The sequence below is a fragment of the Sitophilus oryzae genome, unplaced genomic scaffold (assembly GCF_002938485.1).
Source record: "Sitophilus oryzae breed Bouriz unplaced genomic scaffold, Soryzae_2.0 scaffold_649_pilon_pilon, whole genome shotgun sequence".
Taxonomy (NCBI): Eukaryota; Metazoa; Arthropoda; class Insecta; order Coleoptera; family Curculionidae; genus Sitophilus; species Sitophilus oryzae.
Window position 1 is genome coordinate 1,267,411 of NW_022147250.1, and position 18,788 is coordinate 1,286,198.

General features: G+C 32.7%; 1 protein-coding gene across 8 annotated transcripts in view; it reads right to left on the reverse strand.

The window, feature by feature from the left end:
• Positions 1–18,788, reverse strand: part of LOC115887867 (glucose transporter type 1) — a 162,590-nt gene that overhangs the window by 36,360 nt on the left and 107,442 nt on the right. For all 8 annotated transcript variants that reach the window (XM_030907384.1, XM_030907389.1, XM_030907383.1 and 5 more), the window contains 4 exons: positions 14,487–14,611; positions 13,457–13,764; positions 7,801–7,959; positions 1,322–1,534 (listed from right to left, as the gene is read on the reverse strand). In XM_030907384.1, the coding sequence (XP_030763244.1) occupies positions 1,322–1,534; positions 7,801–7,959; positions 13,457–13,764; positions 14,487–14,611 (805 nt within the window). The remainder of the gene's footprint in view (positions 1–1,321; positions 1,535–7,800; positions 7,960–13,456; positions 13,765–14,486; positions 14,612–18,788) is intronic.

Consider the following 18,788-nt stretch of genomic DNA (forward strand, 5'->3'; position numbering starts at 1 on the left):
AGGCAGTATTTATAACATAAGAAATTTAAATAATTCGTTTTCTGACAGACGGGAATAAATTGCCTGACCGTTTGACACTTAATGTCAAAGGAAGCTAGATAAAATCAAGAAAAATATACTTTTTCAAATTAAATCTTAAATAACTTAAAAACGATTTATTTTAGGTTTAAATGTTCCTATACGTCTATAGTTAAAAAGTGACGAATTGAAAAACCTTTTCACTAGTGAAATAAAAAAAGTGGGTTTCCATTTGAAAAAGATGATTTAAGATAGTTTTTTAATCGCTCAATTCCATGACAGCTACCGCCATTATTATAATATGTCATTTGAACAATTTAATTTTTGAAATAGATAGCCACATGTCTTCTTTTTATGTCACACTGGCTGTGCTAATCACTAAATTTGACTTTTAGGCTATACAACATTTTTTGACAAGGAGTTTTTTTCGTCCAAAAATTTTAATTTTTTTTCTCAAAAACGGTTAATGTGAGATATAGAGTGTTTAACATCAATATTCGTAGACTTTTACAGTGAATTTAAGTATGTAATAAAAAATGGGGGCACCCATTCAAAATAAGAAAGTTGCTATCAACTTCCGGTATTTCCGGAAGTGCCGCCATATTGAAAATATTTTTAATCGATAGATTTCGTTGTAAAACAGTAAAGTGCAAAAAATCTCCGATCTAGATATTGTGGTTCTCTAAAAACTTCCAATGCACGCTTAGCCTGGGACACCCTGTATTTCGACCCCGAACACGTCTATGAGGATTTTTTAGAAAAAAAAATGATTCAAAATTTTGTTAATCGAATTTTCTTGAAAAAATTTAAATTTCCAGTTAAAAGACATAATACCTTGATAATATGACAACAGAAGCAGTGAAACAGTAGAATAATTTTAGAAAAAGGAAAAAAAAAACAGAAAAAAATCCAGTGGTTCTCAACATTTAAGCAAAAAATCAAAAATTAACTCGGATATTTTGGATTTATTTGAATAACAGCAAAGCGTCTCTTTAATCGAGATCTATCAGCCCTAAAAATGGTCTGCACTTATTTTAGAATCACCCGGTATAAATAAACCTCCAGATACAAAAAAATATCAGACGATTAACCATTTGAATGTTGGCTTTTAATAGCGTACAAACTATTAAGAGCAAACAATACCATTTTGATGTATACTTGTGTACTCTTAACTCAAATATAATTTGAAATACAGTGAGGCCCTCTACATTTATATAGAGTGAAAGTGCAATTAAATATTCAAGCAATATTTTATTTTCCACAAGAAGTATCTTTTATATCGTATGCAAGTGAAAGAACACACCTTTATTAAGAACGAAATCGTTATAAAAATGGAAAATATGAACATTCCTCCTAAACCATAAAGATGCAGCGTCCTTCTACCCATTCGGTCCATCAATGGAATTGAAATGAGCGTCATAATAACCATTATGCAACCGATACCTATGGTCGCAAACTTTGCACTTTCCGGGGATAATCCTGAACTCTCAAAAAGATCTGTCGAATAGTAAAATACCTGCAAAGAATTTTAATAAGATAGTTAAATGATAAATGATGGGAAACTAAAACTTAACTAACTACTAAATTTAAGAAAAAAAGATAAAGCGGGAGTGACAGATTTAGACAGACAGTTAATTAGCTGTATTAACACCTATAGAATTTTTTTTTCTGTAATTTAGTTATCTGTTATTCTAAGCTTGGTGTATTCTTTGCCGGTGCTGCCACCATTGCAGAATATCGTAAACAACCGGCATGTACAAATACACGGGTTTAAATAGCGAGTATACGAAACATTTATAATATAACCAGAGCTGTGACTTTTTTAAGAGATTTAAATCTGTTTTATGATTTAAATACTTTTTCTTTTTTCTAATCTTTGATTTTTAACTTAAAAATATGATTTAAATCTTTTAAACAGATTTAAATACGTTTAGACACGATTTAAATACTATCAAAATGATTTAAATACTTTCGAAAGAATTAAAATAGCTCAGAAGTGATTTAAATCTTCCATATATTTTGCCATAAAACGATTTAAATCATTTAACAAAACGAGTTAAATAATCAAATTACTTTCTGTAGTCTTGTGGTACTTTCAGACATCATTTAAAAAAATAATAAATAAATTATACGGAATGATATTTATAATATGTATATTATTTGAATAATATAACTAATTATACAGAGTGGCGCACCTCATTCGCCTCGGTTGATTATACGAAAACGGAAAGATGTAGAAACAAAATATTTTATGGGTATATGTGGGGAGGCAATGTGCACAATTTGAAATTAGTTTGAAATATACAGGGTGTCCCAGAACTAAGATCCATACCAAAGTTATATTTTTTCTTATGGAACACCCGTTATTTTATTTCATTTTTGGATTCTGGGGTCCAAAAAAAAGGTATTTATTATAACGGTTAAATATGTTTAAAATCTTTGGTTTTTGAGATATTTAAAGATATTTAAATATGCATGCTACAAAAGAATTGATTATTAACACCCTGTACATTACTTTTTAGAATTAATTATTGTACTGAGTTTAAAGGTAAAGAAATAAACTTTACTAAAATATGTTATTGCTTCCTTAAATTTATACAGGGTACCAAAAATTGCTGGTCTATTTTAAATATTCATTTTACATAAAAACTTCGTTATTTCAAATACGCCCTGTATTTTTTAAGTAATTCGAAGCAGATTCATATGCTCTTTCAAACTATATCAGGGTTTCCTATGCCTATCTAGCTCAGATTTTGAATAAAGAGCGATTTTTCTATAAAATGGCAACCAAGAGGGCTAGTGTCGTCAGGGCAAGTTTCTAGTGACAATTAGTAGCTATTTTCAAAATCGAAATTAGTTTATAGACTTTATTTAAATTTATACCAGTTTACTTTTATTTAATTTACCTACAATAGTTTAATCTATACTAATATATAAAATCCTTAAGTGACTGAAATACTGATTAATCACGATCCTGCTCAAACCACTCAACGTAAGAAGCTCAATTTTGGCATACAGGTTGATTCTAGGGTGTAGAGGTTCGACAAGAAGGGATTTTTCGAAATTCCAGTTCCAAGAGGGTGAAACCACCCCTCAAATATTACAATATTTTTTATTTAAAAAACGGCCAAGTTTCCGAAAAAACGCTTAAACACGTATATTTTATTTTGTTTTTTTACATATTTTAAGATTTTTAAAAAATGTATACAGAGTGTTTCCAAAAATCTGGTCATTGATTAATCACGATTCTGCTTAAAGCGCTTGACGTAAAAAGCTGATTTTTGGAAAACGGATTGACTTTAGGGCGTAGAGGTTCGATAAGAAGGGATTTTTCGAAACTCGAATTCTAAGGGGGTGGAACTATCCCTCAAATACTAAAATATTTTTCGGAAAAAACTCTTAAACACGTATATTTTATTTTGTTTTTTCACATATTTTAAGATTTTTTATAAATTTATACAGGGTGTTTCATAAAATATGACCATTGAGTAATCATGATTCTGCTTAAGCTGCTTGACGTTTAAAGCTGATTTTTGGCAAACGGATTGACTGTGGGGTGCAGAGGTTCTAGAAGGAGGAGTTTCTCGAATCTCAAATTCCAAGAGGGTGAAAACGAATTTAATAAGATAGTTAAATGATAAATGATGGGAAACTAAAACTTAACTAACTACTAAATTTAAGAAAAAAAGATAAAGCGGGAGTGACAGATTTGTAGCTGTATTAACACCTATAGAATTTTTTTTTCTGTAATTTAGTTATCTGTTATTATACGCTTGGTGCATTCTCTGCCGGTGCTGCCACCATTGCAGAATATCGTAAACAACCGGCATGTACAAATACACGGGTTTAAATAGCGAGTATACGAAACATTTATAATATAACCAAAGCTGTGACTTTTTTAAGAGATTTACATCTGTTTTATGATTTAAATACTTTTTCTTTTTTCTAATCTTTTATTTTGAACTTAAAAATATGATTTAAATCTTTTAAACAGATTTAAATACGTTTAGACACGATTTAAATACTATCAAAATGATTTAAATACTTTCGAAAGAATTAAAATAGCTCAGAAGTGATTTAAATCTTCCATATATTTTGCCATAAAACGATTTAAATCATTTAACAAAACGAGTTAAATAATCAAATTACTTTCTGTAGTCTTGTGGTACTTTCAGACATCATTTAAAAAAATAATAAATAAATTATAAGGAATGATATTTATAATATGTATATTATTTGAATAATATAACTAATTATACAGAGTGGCGCACGTCATTCGCCTCGGTTGATTATACGAAAACGGAAAGATGTAGAAACAAAATATTTTATGGGTATATGTGGGGAGGCAATGTGCACAATTTGAAATTAGTTTGAAATATACAGGGTGTCCCAGAACTAAGATCCATACCAAAGTTATATTTTTTCTTATGGAACACCCGTTATTTTATTTCATTTTTGGATTCTGGGGTCCAAAAAAAAGGTATTTATTATAACGGTTAAATATGTTTAAAATCTTTGGTTTTTGAGATATTTAAAGATATTTAAATATGCATGCTACAAAAGAATTGATTATTAACACCATGTACATTACTTTTCAGAATTAATTCTTGTACTGAGTTAAAAGGTAAAGAAATAAACTTTACTGAAAAATGTTATTGTTTTCTTAAATTTATACAGGTACCAAAAAGTAGTGATCTATTTTACGATTTATTTTACATAAAAACTTTGTTATTTCAAATGCAACACCCTGTATTTTTTAAACAAATCAAAGCAGATTCAAATGCTCTTTCAAACTATATTAAGGTTTCCTATACCTATCTATCTCAGATTTTGTAATAAAAAGCGCTTTTTAAATTAAATGGCAATCAAGATGGCTGGTATCGCCATGGCAATTTTCTAGTGACGGTTACTAACTATTTTCAAAATCGACATAGCTAATGCTCAAAAGAATTGATTATTAACACCCTGTACATTACTTTTTAGAATTAATTATTGTACTGAGTTTAAAGGTAAAGAAATAAACTTTACTAAAATATGTTATTGCTTCCTTAAATTTATACAGGGTACCAAAAATTGCTGGTCTATTTTAAATATTCATTTTACATAAAAACTTCGTTATTTCAAATACAACACCCTGTATTTTTTAAGTAATTCGAAGCAGATTCATATGCTCTTTCAAACTATATCAGGGTTTCCTATGCCTATCTAGCTCAGATTTTGAATAAAGAGCGATTTTTCTATAAAATGGCAACCAAGAGGGCTAGTGTCGTCAGGGCAAGTTTCTATTTAGTGACAATTAGTAGCTATTTTCAAAATCGAAATTAGTTTATAGACTTTATTTAAATTTATACCAGTTTACTTTTATTTAATTTACCTACAATAGTTTAATCTATACTAATATATAAAATCCTTAAGTGACTGAAATACTGATTAATCACGATCCTGCTCAAACCACTCAACGTAAGAAGCTCAATTTTGGCATACAGGTTGATTATAGGGTATCGAGGTTCGATAAGAAGGAATTTTTCGAAATTCCAGTTCCAAGAGGGTGAAACCACCCCTCAAATATTACAATATTTTTTATTTAAAAAACGGTCAAGTTTCCGAAAAAACGCTTAAACACGTATATTTTATTTTGTTTTTTTACATATTTTAAGATTTTTAAAAAATGTATACAGAGTGTTTCAAAAAATCTGGTCATTGATTAATCACGATTCTGCTTAAAGCGCTTGACGTAAAAAACTGATTTTTGGAAAACGGATTGACTTTAGGGCGTAGAGGTTCGATAAGAAGGGATTTTTCGAACTCGAATTCTAAGGGGGTGAAACTATCCCTCAAAAATTAAAATATTTTTTATTTAAAAACCGGTGAGTTTTTCGGAAAAACTCTTAAACACGTATATTTTATTTTGTTGTTTCACATATTTTAAGATTTTTTATAAATTTATACAGGGTGTTTCATAAAATATGACCATTGAGTAATCATGATTCTGCTTAAGCTGCTTGACGTTTAAAGCTGATTTTTGGCAAACGGATTGACTGTGGGGTGCAGAGCTTCTAGAAGGAGGAGTTTCTCCAATCTCAAATTCCAAGAGGGTGAAAACGCCCCTCAAATATTACAATATTTGTTATTTAAAAAACGGTTAGTCTTACGGGAAAACGCTTGGACAAGCATAATTTATTTATTTTTTTACATATTTTGAAATTTTTTAAAAAATCATACATGGTGTTCCAAAAAGTTGGGTAATTTTTTAACCACGATTCTGCTTAAACTGCTTGACGTAAAAAGCTTATTTTTGGCAAACGGATTTTTCGAAAGTCAAATTCCAACGAGATGAAACTACCCCTCAAATATTACCAAGTTATATAATAATATCGCCATATTGTTTTTTCTCATGCTGACATAAATGTTAAAAAATGTTATCCAGTTTGTATGTTAATGGAAATTCTTGCTTTGTTTTATCATCACCACTACAAATTAGTAATTCGTCGCGAACGAAGTCGCGGGTACACGCTAGTAAATAATATTTGTTAATACGTATCATATATGGTCTATCAAGAAAAACGAAGAAGTAGTTCTTTGTTTTATTTTACGATAAGTTGTAGATATATGGATTTTCTATAAAAGAGCCAATTACGGCAAATTCATTTTCTTTACTTCCAACGACAGGTTTCTGCCTAATAAGTTTTTTATAAACTACACTCTGCGAAATAGGACAAGTAGTTTTTCAAAGGAACGCTTATCAGGAAGATTTTTATTTGGATATCTTTGAGCATAAGCTCTTGAGGCCAAGAAACAAGTTCCGCCAGCCGCCAGAAGATACGGTTTTATTTTTCTTCATAAAATAAAGAATACTTACTTATTGAACTATTGTGGGTAAATTTTAGTAAACTGTTTAAATAATAATGGCCATAAACTAATGTCGATTTTGAAAATAATTATTAACTGTCACTAGAAAATTGCCATGGCGATACCAGCCATCTTGATTGCCATTTTATTTAAAAATCGCTTTTTATTCAAAATCTGAAATAGATAAGCATAGGAAACCCGATATAGTTTGAAAGAGCATATGAATCTGCTTCGATTTATTTAAAAAAATTCAGGGTATTTCATTTGAAATAACAAAGTTTTTATGTAAAATAAATCCTTAAAATAGATCACCAATTTTTGGTACCCCTGTATAAATTTAAGCAAGCATATAACATTCAGTAAAGTTTATTTCTTTACCTTTAAACTCAGTACAAGAATTAATTCTGAAAAGCAATGTACAGGGTGTTAATAATCAATTCTTTTGTAGCATGCATATTTAAATATCTTTAAATATCTCAAAAACCAAATATTTTAAACATATTTAACCCTTATAATAAATACCTTTTTTGGGCTCAAGAATCCAAAAATGAAATAAAATACCGGGTGTTCCATAAGAAAAAATATAATTTTGGTATGGATCTTAGTTCTCAGACACCCTGTATATTTCAAAATAATTTTAAATTATGCACATTGCCTCCCCACATATACCCATGAGATTTTTTGTTTCTACATCTTTCCGTTTTCGCATAATCAACCGAGGCGAATGAGGTGCGCCACCCTATATTATTACACCGACATTTTTTGTCGGGTATTTATAAAATTTTGTGTAAGAATTGTAATCAAGAATATGTTAGACAAACCAGAAGATCAATTATATCTAGATTTGAGTCACATATGAGTGAACATATGAGTCACACAAGAGACCACACAAACATATTTAATTGTATAAGGTTACATAATTTTACTACTTACAGCGTTGATCCCTGATAACTGTTGCGATAGCTGCATTACAATACCAATAATAAGTGGTGCACGAAGAGTGGGTGAGCAAATTAGTTCCAGCATGCTAATAGATGACTCGGCTTGTTGTGCTCGTTCTTCGGCTCTCATTTCCTCAATATCTTCTTCCACCTATTAGCAGATAGTATGCATTTAATATGCAATTTAAATATATAATAAATATAAAAATTAGTTACTAACTATCATGGGACTATAAACATGACATTTAATACATTTTTTAAAGAATTGGCGCTTTCAATACCCAATAGAAAGATCTATAAAAAAGCATACCATGTCTTTTTGAATTTATTTTCAAACAAAATTAATTTGAATGTGATAGACAATGACTCAATATTTATACTAAAAAAAGAATTTCGGGCTTCCCTTGTCTTTATGTACACTCAGATGCAAAAAAAACGCAACGGAGAAAATTTTGGTCAAATTTAAACTGTTATATTTTTGTTAATTTTAGCCCTATTTTCATGATTTTTTTAGCAAGCTGTATATAATTATATCGGCTTTAATTTGTAAACTCAATTTTTTATAAACTTTAGTATTTGGCATTTTATACAGGGTTAATCGAGGGTTTGTTTTTTTACCTTAACTTTGACACACCCTGTGCAATAATTTCGTGTGTAAATTTTCCTGAAATATAATTTTAGGGTCAGAACCATGTCTCCTGAGCATTTTGTTTTTTGGATCATGTCAATACATGCCTTAGTTAATTTTTAAGAGCGAAATGAACTTGCCACCAACAATTTGCAATTTTTTCAATTATAATTTAATTTTTTTCAATATAACAAGGCAGCTTTGGTGATTATTATGAACTATATACTACTATGAATTGTCCATCATGTTCGATGTTTGGGAAATGCTTGGCAGGAGGGTTACAGGTCGCGAAGCGTTACCAGCTTCATTAAATGAACTTAGCTTGGTTCTTAAAGAAGAATGGGGAAACATAACGCAATATGATATATGCAGCCTCAATGACAGTATGAACAAACGTATACAGGCAGTTATAGCAGCCGGGGAGGCAATACAAAGTATTAGGGTATTTTTTACAATTTTTTTTCGGTTTGTATACTTCAGTATACCAGATGTTTTCCATCAATCACCAGAATATCGTTAGTTCTGTTATCGTTATTAATGTTTATTAAAACCAGGACTGTATCGTAAGTCTTTAACATTTTTTTTTAATTTAGTATAGAGTATCCGATGCAGCGTTACGACAATAGTCACTAAAAACATCTAGTCTTTTTAAAAAATTACATCAAAAGTAATAATATCTGAAAAAAATGCAAATTGATCGTGATCAGTTCATTTTGCTCTTAAAAATTAACCAAAGCATGCATTGACGTGATCCAAAAAACAAAATGCTCAGGAGACATGGTTCTTACCGTAAAATTACATTTTAGGAAAATTTATACACGAAATTATTGCACAGGGTGTTTTAAAATTAGGCTAAAAAAACAACCCCTCGATTAACCCTGTATAATATGCCAATTATTAAAGTTCATTAGAGGTAGAATAATTAATTAAGTATAATTACATACAGTTTGCTAAAAAAATCATGCAAATAGGGCTAAAAATAACAAAAATTAAACACTTTAAATTTGACCAAAAATTTCTCTGTTGCGTTTTTTTGCATCTGAGTGTACATAAAGACAAGGGAAGCCCGAAATTCTTTTTTTAGTATAAATATTAAGTCATTGTCTATCACATTCAAATTAATTTTGTTTGAAAATAAATTCAAAAAGACAACGTTTCGGTTAAAACTTTTGGAATACTTTAAACAAAAAATGTATGTTTTTTTAATACTCCATCTAACAAAACAGTAACATAGAGTGTATTCCATAAAAAAAACAATTAAAATTTATTTTATATTTTAGCAAGTTCTGCGTAGAGACACCCTGTTAAAGATTAAGATATTTATAGCAAAGTAAATACAAACAATAAACATAAATGCTACAAACAACACAAAGTCCTGGTTTTGCGAAGAAATCAAAGATTTTTCACAACAAAAAAAGCGAAGCTACATTAAATACAAAAGCACACCATCGGAGGAAACCCATCGAGAATATGTTGCAATAAGAAATAGAGTGAATTCTAGAACTAAAGCAATAAAACGAGAACACTGGAGTAAATTCACAAGCGATATGGACCATGACATATATGGAGCACAAAGAAAGGTATGGAAGATGCTGAAAAACAGAAAGAAACCAGTGAACGAAAATGTACAAAGGGAGTTGAAATTAAAACATGGAAAAAATACTTCACGGTATTATACAGCACATAAGATACAATATACAGGGTGGTCCGAACTGTATTCCGGAAACTCCGGCAGCACATCCTGCAGATAAAAATAAGTAAAAAAGTTCATATAAATGTATGTCCTAAAATGCATAGTTTCGGAGATCCAGGGTGTAGAAGTTTCATTTTTATTTCGATTTTTTCGAAATAATTTATGAAGTAACGTCAATATTTGGATGAAAATTGGTATCTGGTAGTTTTTGAACATGAGAAATTTGATTTTGATGTCAATATGACTCCTACTTGTAAAGGGCGCTACCTATATGTGTTTTAACTGTTTTGAAGAGTAATAACTTTTCGTTCGTACCTGTATAAAACTACAGAGTGAAAAAATATACATTTTCATGACTTTTTACGTAAAAAATGTCTCTTAGTAAAAATCGCTACGAGCAACCGTTCTCAAGATATTTAGACTGAAAATAGTCAATACATATGTTATCATTGATAAAAAATAAACACGTTGAGTAGATAGTTTGGTTTGGTTTGGTTTGGTTGACTGAAATACTAAATTTAGAAAGTTTTTATTTTTAAAATTAATTATAAACTTTTCTGCGAAAAAATGATACTAAAACAGTTTCTGTTGAACTTTTGGCACAAAAACATTTCAAATTTATGATTTCAGTCTAATAACTATTTAGTCAATATGTTTAATTTATGTCAATTATGATAGGTATTGATAATTCCGATTTAAAATATCTCGAGAACCATTACTCGTAGCGATTTTTACCAAGAGATATTTTTTACGTAAAAAACTTCGTGAATGTATATTTTTTTACTCAGTGGTTTTATACAGGTACGGACGAAAAGTTATTACTCTTCAAATCAGTTAAAAAATATGTAGGTGGCGCCATCTACAAGTAGGAGACATATAGACATCAAAATCAAATTTCTCATATCAAAAAACTCCTAGGCACCAATTTTCATTCAAATATTTACATTGCTTCAGAAATTATTTGGAAAAAATCGAAATAAAAATGAAACTTCTACACCCTGTATTTCAGAAACTAAGCATTTAGGGCATATATTTATACGAACTTTTATACTTACTTTTATCTGCAGAATATGCTGCCGAAGTTTCCGGAATACAATTCGGACCACCCTGTATATTGAAAACTACGAAACAAACTATCACGCAACAATCGAAGAGGAAGAGATACTTAGAACAATGAAGAAATGAAGAACCGAAAAGCGCCAGGAACAGACAATATTACAAATAAACTTCTGAAGCCTGGTGGTTCCGAGCTAGTAAAATATCCAAGATTGTTATTTAACAAGATTCTCAAATCATTAGAAAATCCGCAAAGCACAAAAGCGTCACAATTCCTATATTTAAGAAAGGGCAAAAAGCTACATCCGAAAACATAACTCTCCTCAATACAACCATAAAACTTTTCACTAATATTTTGAAAGGAAAACTTGAAGAACAAATTACGAATAGGGACGAACAACAAGGTTTTAAACGAAATAGATCCACTACAGACGCCGTATTCATCATTAAACAAATTAAAGAAAAATCAATAGACTTCATCAACTTGACTTAAGCCCCATTCGATGCTTAAAAAGTACGCTATCTGACGTTATAAACATATTGAAACAGAAAAAAGTGCCTGATAATATTGTGAAAATCATCAGAAAGCTAAGTATCGATAACAACTCAACTCAAGTAAAAGCAGGAAATAATCTAACACGAGACATACCAACACCAGGAGGCATTAGAAAAGGAGACAGCCTTAGCCCCTTCTTATTTAATCTTTTAATGGACATCATCATAGAAAAGGTGACGATGAACATCGGTTATCAAATGGGACACAACCGAGTTAGCATGGTGTGTCACGCTGATGATGTGGTCATTATCACGGAGACAGAGGACGATATGCAGAGACAGCTTCATAAATTCAATCAAGTAAGCCGATAATTAAATATGATTATCTCTACACAAAAAAAAACTAAATGCCTAACTTTCTCTAAAGAGCCGGTAAGACGCAAACTTTTAGTAGAAAACAAAATTATTGAGCAAGTATCACTGTTCAGATACCTAAGAATAGATACGTCGTACTACCATGATTCAGAGAAAGATTTAATGAGCCGAAACACTAATAAGTGTCTACGGGTAGTCATGTTTCATGGCTAATCTTACTGTAGGTTTGCCCAATAATTTCATTCTTCTTATTTTTAATTTATATATTAATATCTCTGAAATTATCAAAATATATTTAATAATATCTTCGGATGATGTAAAGTGGTCGGGAAGAAAACCAAAAAAAAGCAATAATAAACAGATTGTTCCATTTAAAAAAATATCCTGATCCACTGACACTTTGTTCAGCCTTAAAGTTAAAATATTTTCCTGAAATACATCCCAGTACATACTTTATGGTGCGTTTAGACTTGAGCACGCACGCACTGATCCTTCGCGAATGCTCAAGTGTATACGGCTGTACGCGCACGCCCACTCTGAATCTGTCTGTGCGCGAGCAGCCGCGAACGTGAGCCGTCTGGTGCCGGTTTTTGGTCCGTGCTCAAAGGGATTTATGTGTGCGCGAACGCTCAGTTTGCACCGGCAATTTGTTTTGCCTGCGTTCGTGCGTGCATGTGTGATTTTTTTTCCGTTTTCTTTATTAAAAGTATGGAGTGTATCAATGAATCTTCGTTATTATTAATTGAAAAATATGAAAAGTTGCCTATATTATGGCATGTTAAACATTCTTCGTATTATTAAAAAACCAAAAAAAAAAATAACGCATGGCAAGACCTTGTAAATAAAATTAATATTGAACATGTCGATATTAATGAAATTGCTATTCTAAAATTTGTATATTTTGTTCGTAATTTTTGGTGTTATTAAATTTTGTAAATATTCAAAGTCGGGCCTGGTTATTCTTGTAAAGTTTTTGAACTGATCATAGCCCTCCTCAGACACTAAGTTGTTGCAGTAAATTATATCGATTTCTAAAAATTTGGGTTTGCCACCAGCGACGATGTTTTCGATTTGTCTTCTTTTTAATAATTAAGCTGTACATAACAATGACTGCAGCCCCGACTATTTCTTGTTTCTTGGTCGTCCATTATTTTTGCCAACACAACTCTATTGTGCGCGCACAAGTGGATCACTTCATTCGTCGAAAAATAAGTTTTTAATTTGAACGGAGCCGAGAGCGCGAACGAACGCTCAGCTCGTGCGTGCTCAAGTCTAAACACACCATTAGGTTTGCACTTAAACAAAATTCCAAAAACACACCTGCTATTTTATTTCAGGTGCTACAGATGCCCGACGCACTGTTGCAGGACCCAGTATGTATAAGATAATAAAGAAATTTACCTGATTGCTAGCTCTCAATCTTCTCAAAGCTCTTCTGGCCTCTTCTTCCCATTGTTTCGTTATAAGTAGATACCTGGGACTCTCTGGACACACTGGAAGAAGAAGTAATTGCATTAAGGCAGGTACAACAGCCAAACCTAGAAGAAGAGGCCATCCTTCGCTAGTTCCGAGTATTTGTTCGATACCGAGCACCTGAGATATTAATAATCCCACAGTAACTGCTAATTGATTAATTGTTCCTAATCCGCCACGTAGATTCAAAGGGGAAATTTCGGATATATACATAGGTACTAAAGAAGTATTCAGTCCTAAAAAAGAAATATATATTTGCAATATTTGTCTGTTTATATTATTAATTTATTTTAATCATCAGGATAAAGGAAACAAGTTTAGATTGGAATGCTAAAGGCTTGCCGTCAAGATTGATAATTGTTTTGGAGCGCATGCGTTGGAGGGCGCTGCTATAGCGGTTGCTAAGAACAACGGCTAGCAAGAACAGAATTAATTTTTTCTTGTTAAAATCAGAATCTTCAAAAATTATAAAATCTTTCAAAATTTAAACCGCCCTCATTGAAAAAATATTTAAAAGTGTTTAAAGCGTCCATTTTGAATGTAATTATTGCTATATTGTGAGTTTAATTTAAATTTTATTTACTCAAACCCGTGATAATTGTGAAAAAGTGGCATTAAAAACTTAAAAAGCTGTGTGAACTGTGAACTGCAAAAACCATCGTGGCATAACGTCGGTTTCCAATGTTTCATAGGAATTTCATGCATGTCCTTTTATAAAATAAAGTTTCTTATATGCAATACACTGTATTTTATTTAAAAAATTAAAAGAAAATAATAATAACTTTGAATAAACAATATTTGGCGACTTAATTCCGGAAAACGTCGAACCGCTCCGAAATTATCAAAAGCTTTGGAGAGCGACCGTTCTAAGAATAGCGCCAAATAGTCTTTACATTGTCCTTATGGGCACTTTCTAATCTAAACTTCTTTTTTTATCTATGATATATCACACACTTACCACAATTAACGCCCATAATAAATCGGCCAAAAAACAGCATTTCGTAAGAGTTCGCTACTTTTGTACACCACATTAGACATCCTCCAGCAACTCCTAGGATATTATTTAGAAGTAATCCGCCCTTCCTGTAAATATACTTATTTTAGAAGATTTTAATAAGTATCTCATTTTAATAATTTACGTATTTTATTACTAATTTAAGTATTTAATTTATTACATTTTTCGTCGGTTCCGTGTGGATAAAAAGTCTAATTTATTTAACACAATTTATTTTAACACAAAACAAAAAATAAAAGTAACAAAACAATAACGATAACACACTTAAAGGATATTTATAAACTTATTTACAACTATTTATCTAAAAGAGATTTATTTGAATTTATTTTAAAAGGACCGATTCTGAATGTTTTCTGTCCTCCCCATGCCCCAGGCGTCGGTTTATACAGGGTGGCGCACCTCATTCGCCTCGGTTGATTATACGAAAACGGAAAGATGTAGAAACAAAATATTTTATGGGTATATGTGGGGAGGCAATGTGCACAATTTAAAATTATTTTGAAACATACAGGTTGTCTCAGAACTAAGATCCATACCAAAGTTGTACTTTTTTTTATGGAACACCCGGTATCTTATTCATTTTTGGATTCTTGGGCCCAAAAAAAGGCATTTATTATAAGGGTTAAATATGTTTAAAATCATTGTTTTTTAAATTTTTAAGATATTTAAATATGTATGCTACAAGAGAATTGATTATCAACACCCTGTACATTACTTTTCAGAATTAATTCTGAGTTTAAAGATAAAGAAATAAACTTTACTGAAAAATGTTACTGTTTCATTAAATTTATACAGGGGTACCAAAAATTAGTGACCTATTTTAAGGATTTATTTTACATAAAAACTATGTTATTTCAAATGCAACACCCTGTATTTTTTTAAATAAATCGAAGCAGATTCAAATGCTCTTTCAAACTATATTAGGGTTTCCTATACCTATCTATCTCAGATTTCCAATAAAAAGCGATTTTTAAATAAAATGGCAATAAAGATGGCTGGTATCGCCATGGCAATTTTCTAGTGACAGTTAGTAACTATTTTCAAAATCGACATTAGTTTTTAATTTAGAAAGATACTAAAAAGTCAGATAATTTTGCAACATATTCCTTAAAAAATCATCAAAATCGGCCCACGAGAAAAAAGAAAAATATATTAAATTGTAAAATACTACTACTTGTGAAAAAATCTGTTTGTAGATGATTTGAATCTTATGTCTTGTTTCTTACTTTTATCACCCGACACACAACGTTTATTTAACATAATTAAAATTAAAATTGGGGTGCAAGGGGTACTGAAGCGATACATATAGCCTAGCTTACCCAAAAGTCAACCTCACCCTGGTGGTGGTTGGTGCACCCTGTTTAAACAAACGAGGCTCTGACGACCGAGTATAGGCGGTATATCATTATACAACCCTCAGACCTACCACCTTTCTGGGGAAGAGGAGTAGTAAACTACATCTAGCCGGCCGAGAGCGTAGCACAAGGGAACTATCGTCGCAGTCGTCACTGTGCCATAGCCATCCCGTGCTACAGTTGCAGCCAAACTGTGCGGCAGCGTAACCGTCACAGTTTAACCTTTTTACGCAGCTTACACTCATCAAAGATGGAACATTGGAGTAGGCCAAAATCATCGTCCGGAGGTAAAATACCCCCTCGATCGGATCTCCCGGAGGGGGTGCATACTCGAGCGTATCATCGGAGAACTAAACATCGTCAATGTTTCACGTTTGCGGCGTGGAACGTCCGCACTCTACTGGACAGAACAAACTCCAATCGACCAGAAAGAAGAACAGCACTGGTCTCACAGGAACTCCACCGACTAAATATAGATGTTGCCGCTCTTAGCGAAACTCGCTTTGCGGATGAAGGTAGTCTCACTGAGGAGCATTACACCTTCTTTTGGAAGGGTCACCCGGCAACACACAGGAGAATTCATGGCGTAGGCATTGCAATCATAAACGAAATCGCCACCAAATTAACAGAGGTACCTATTGGTGTCTCCGAACGTCTTATGATCCTAAGGTACCCCATATCAGACAAAACTTACGTCAACATCATAAGTGCCTACGCTCCTACCCTAGACGCTAAAATTGAGGATAAGGATAAATTTTATCAAGCTCTGCAAAATATACTCCAACAAATTCCAAAGCACGAACGAATTTGTGTGAACATAAGTGCCTACGCTCCTACCCTAGACGCTAAAATTGAGGATAAGGATAAATTTTATCAAGCTCTGCAAAATATACTCCAACAAATTCCAAAGCACGAACGAATTATTTTGTTAGGTGACTTTAACGCCCGTGTCGGCAAACAACAGGAAATATGGCCTGACGTATTGGGAAAACATGGAATGGAAAATGTAAATAGCAATGGTGAAAGCTTATTAACAACATGCACAGAGTATAATATTTGCATTACCAATACGTGGTTCATGCTGAAGGACAAATTTAAAGGTACCTGGAAATATCCGAGATCAGGCCATTGGCACCAATTGGGCCACGTAATCGTTCGAAGGACGCACCTAAAAGATGTCAGTCTCACAAAAGCCAGAGTAGATGCCGAATGCGGCACTGACCACCGACTTTTAATCTCAAAAATGAAAATCCAGTTAAAACCCAAACATCCACACTGTAAAAAGCAAAGCTACATGACCAGATTGAACGTAGGAGGTCTAGAGAACAACGATACCGCCGACGCCCTCCGGAAAGCCATCAAGGAATCGCTTCCACCGATAACTTCAATCTCAGTCGTGGATGCTGAACATGACTGGACTCAACTAAGAGATGCGATTCACAAAACCAGCGAAGCAGTACTGGGAAAATCCAACAAAAAGAAACAACTAGACTGGTTTAACGAAAATCAACCGCATATACAGGCTTTGTTGGAACAAAAGCATAGAGCACATCAAGCCGTCACTGCAAATCCACACAATCCAAGACTAGCAGACAACTTTAAGGCAGCCAGCAGCACGCTCCGAAGAAACCTGCGCCAACTAAAGGATAACTGGTGGTTGCAAAAAGCTAGTCAGATTCAGGAGTATGCCACGCATCACGACTATCGTAAATCCTTCGAGGCTGTAAAAGAAGTATACGGTCCAACTAAGAAGGCAAGATGCCCAATCATGGCACAGAATGGTGAACTTCTAAAAGAGGAAGAGCAAATCAGAAACCGCTGGAAAGAGCATTACAGCCATATCCTTAACCAAGAAAACAACTCTAATATGGAAGCACTCAACATAATACCTCAGTATAACAGCCTCGATGTATTAGACATTCCAATAACAGAACAGGAAATAAAGGACTCCATAAAACAGCTTAAAAACAACAAATCAGCTGGCTGTGACGCGATTCCGGCCGAAATCTATAAGTGTGCAAGTAAAGAACTTATTGGTCATCTTAAGGCTCTCTTTGATGTCATATGGGAAAGCGAAGAGGTACCTCAGGACTTTTGCAACGCGAATATAGTGAATATATTTAAAAACAAAGGAAGTGCATCAGACTGCGGAAACTACCGAGGAATTTCACTACTGGCTATCGGAGGAAAACTTCTTGCAAAAATTATGTCAAACCGCCTGCACCCACATATAGAAAAAATCCTCCCAGAATCGCAAACGGGTTTTCGCATCAACCGCGGTACCGTCGATTCCATATTCTCCATCCGGCAACTATAGGAAAAAGTAAAAGAGTAGCAGTCTAAACTTTACGTTGCATTTATCGATCTAACAAAAGCCTTCTACTCTGTGAACAGAGATGCACTTTGGGCAATTATGAAAAAGTTCGGAGTACCCATCAAATTTCTTACAGTGTGTAAAAGCCTCCATAACAACAACAAATCAAGAGTGTCATATCATGGATCACTAAGCGATCCCTTCCTAACAAACACAAGCGTTAGGCAGGGATATGTCTTAGCGCCTCTCCTATTCAATATATTCATGGCAGGGCTTTCCATTATAGTGGACAGTAAACTGCATGAGAGAGGTTTGGTCATTAGATACAGATACGACGGCGGTCTGTTCAACATACAAAGACCCAGGGCAAAAACACGTACAAAATTCATCACAGAACTTCAATACGCTGATGACTGTGCTCTAGTTGCAAATACGTTACAGCAATTGCAAGAAATGTTGAACACATATACATGGGCATACGAGGCCTTGGGACTTAAGCTGAACATCAATAAAACTAAAATCATGTGCACTCTCCCGGAAGATCACAACAATGCTATAAAAATCGGAGATGAACGT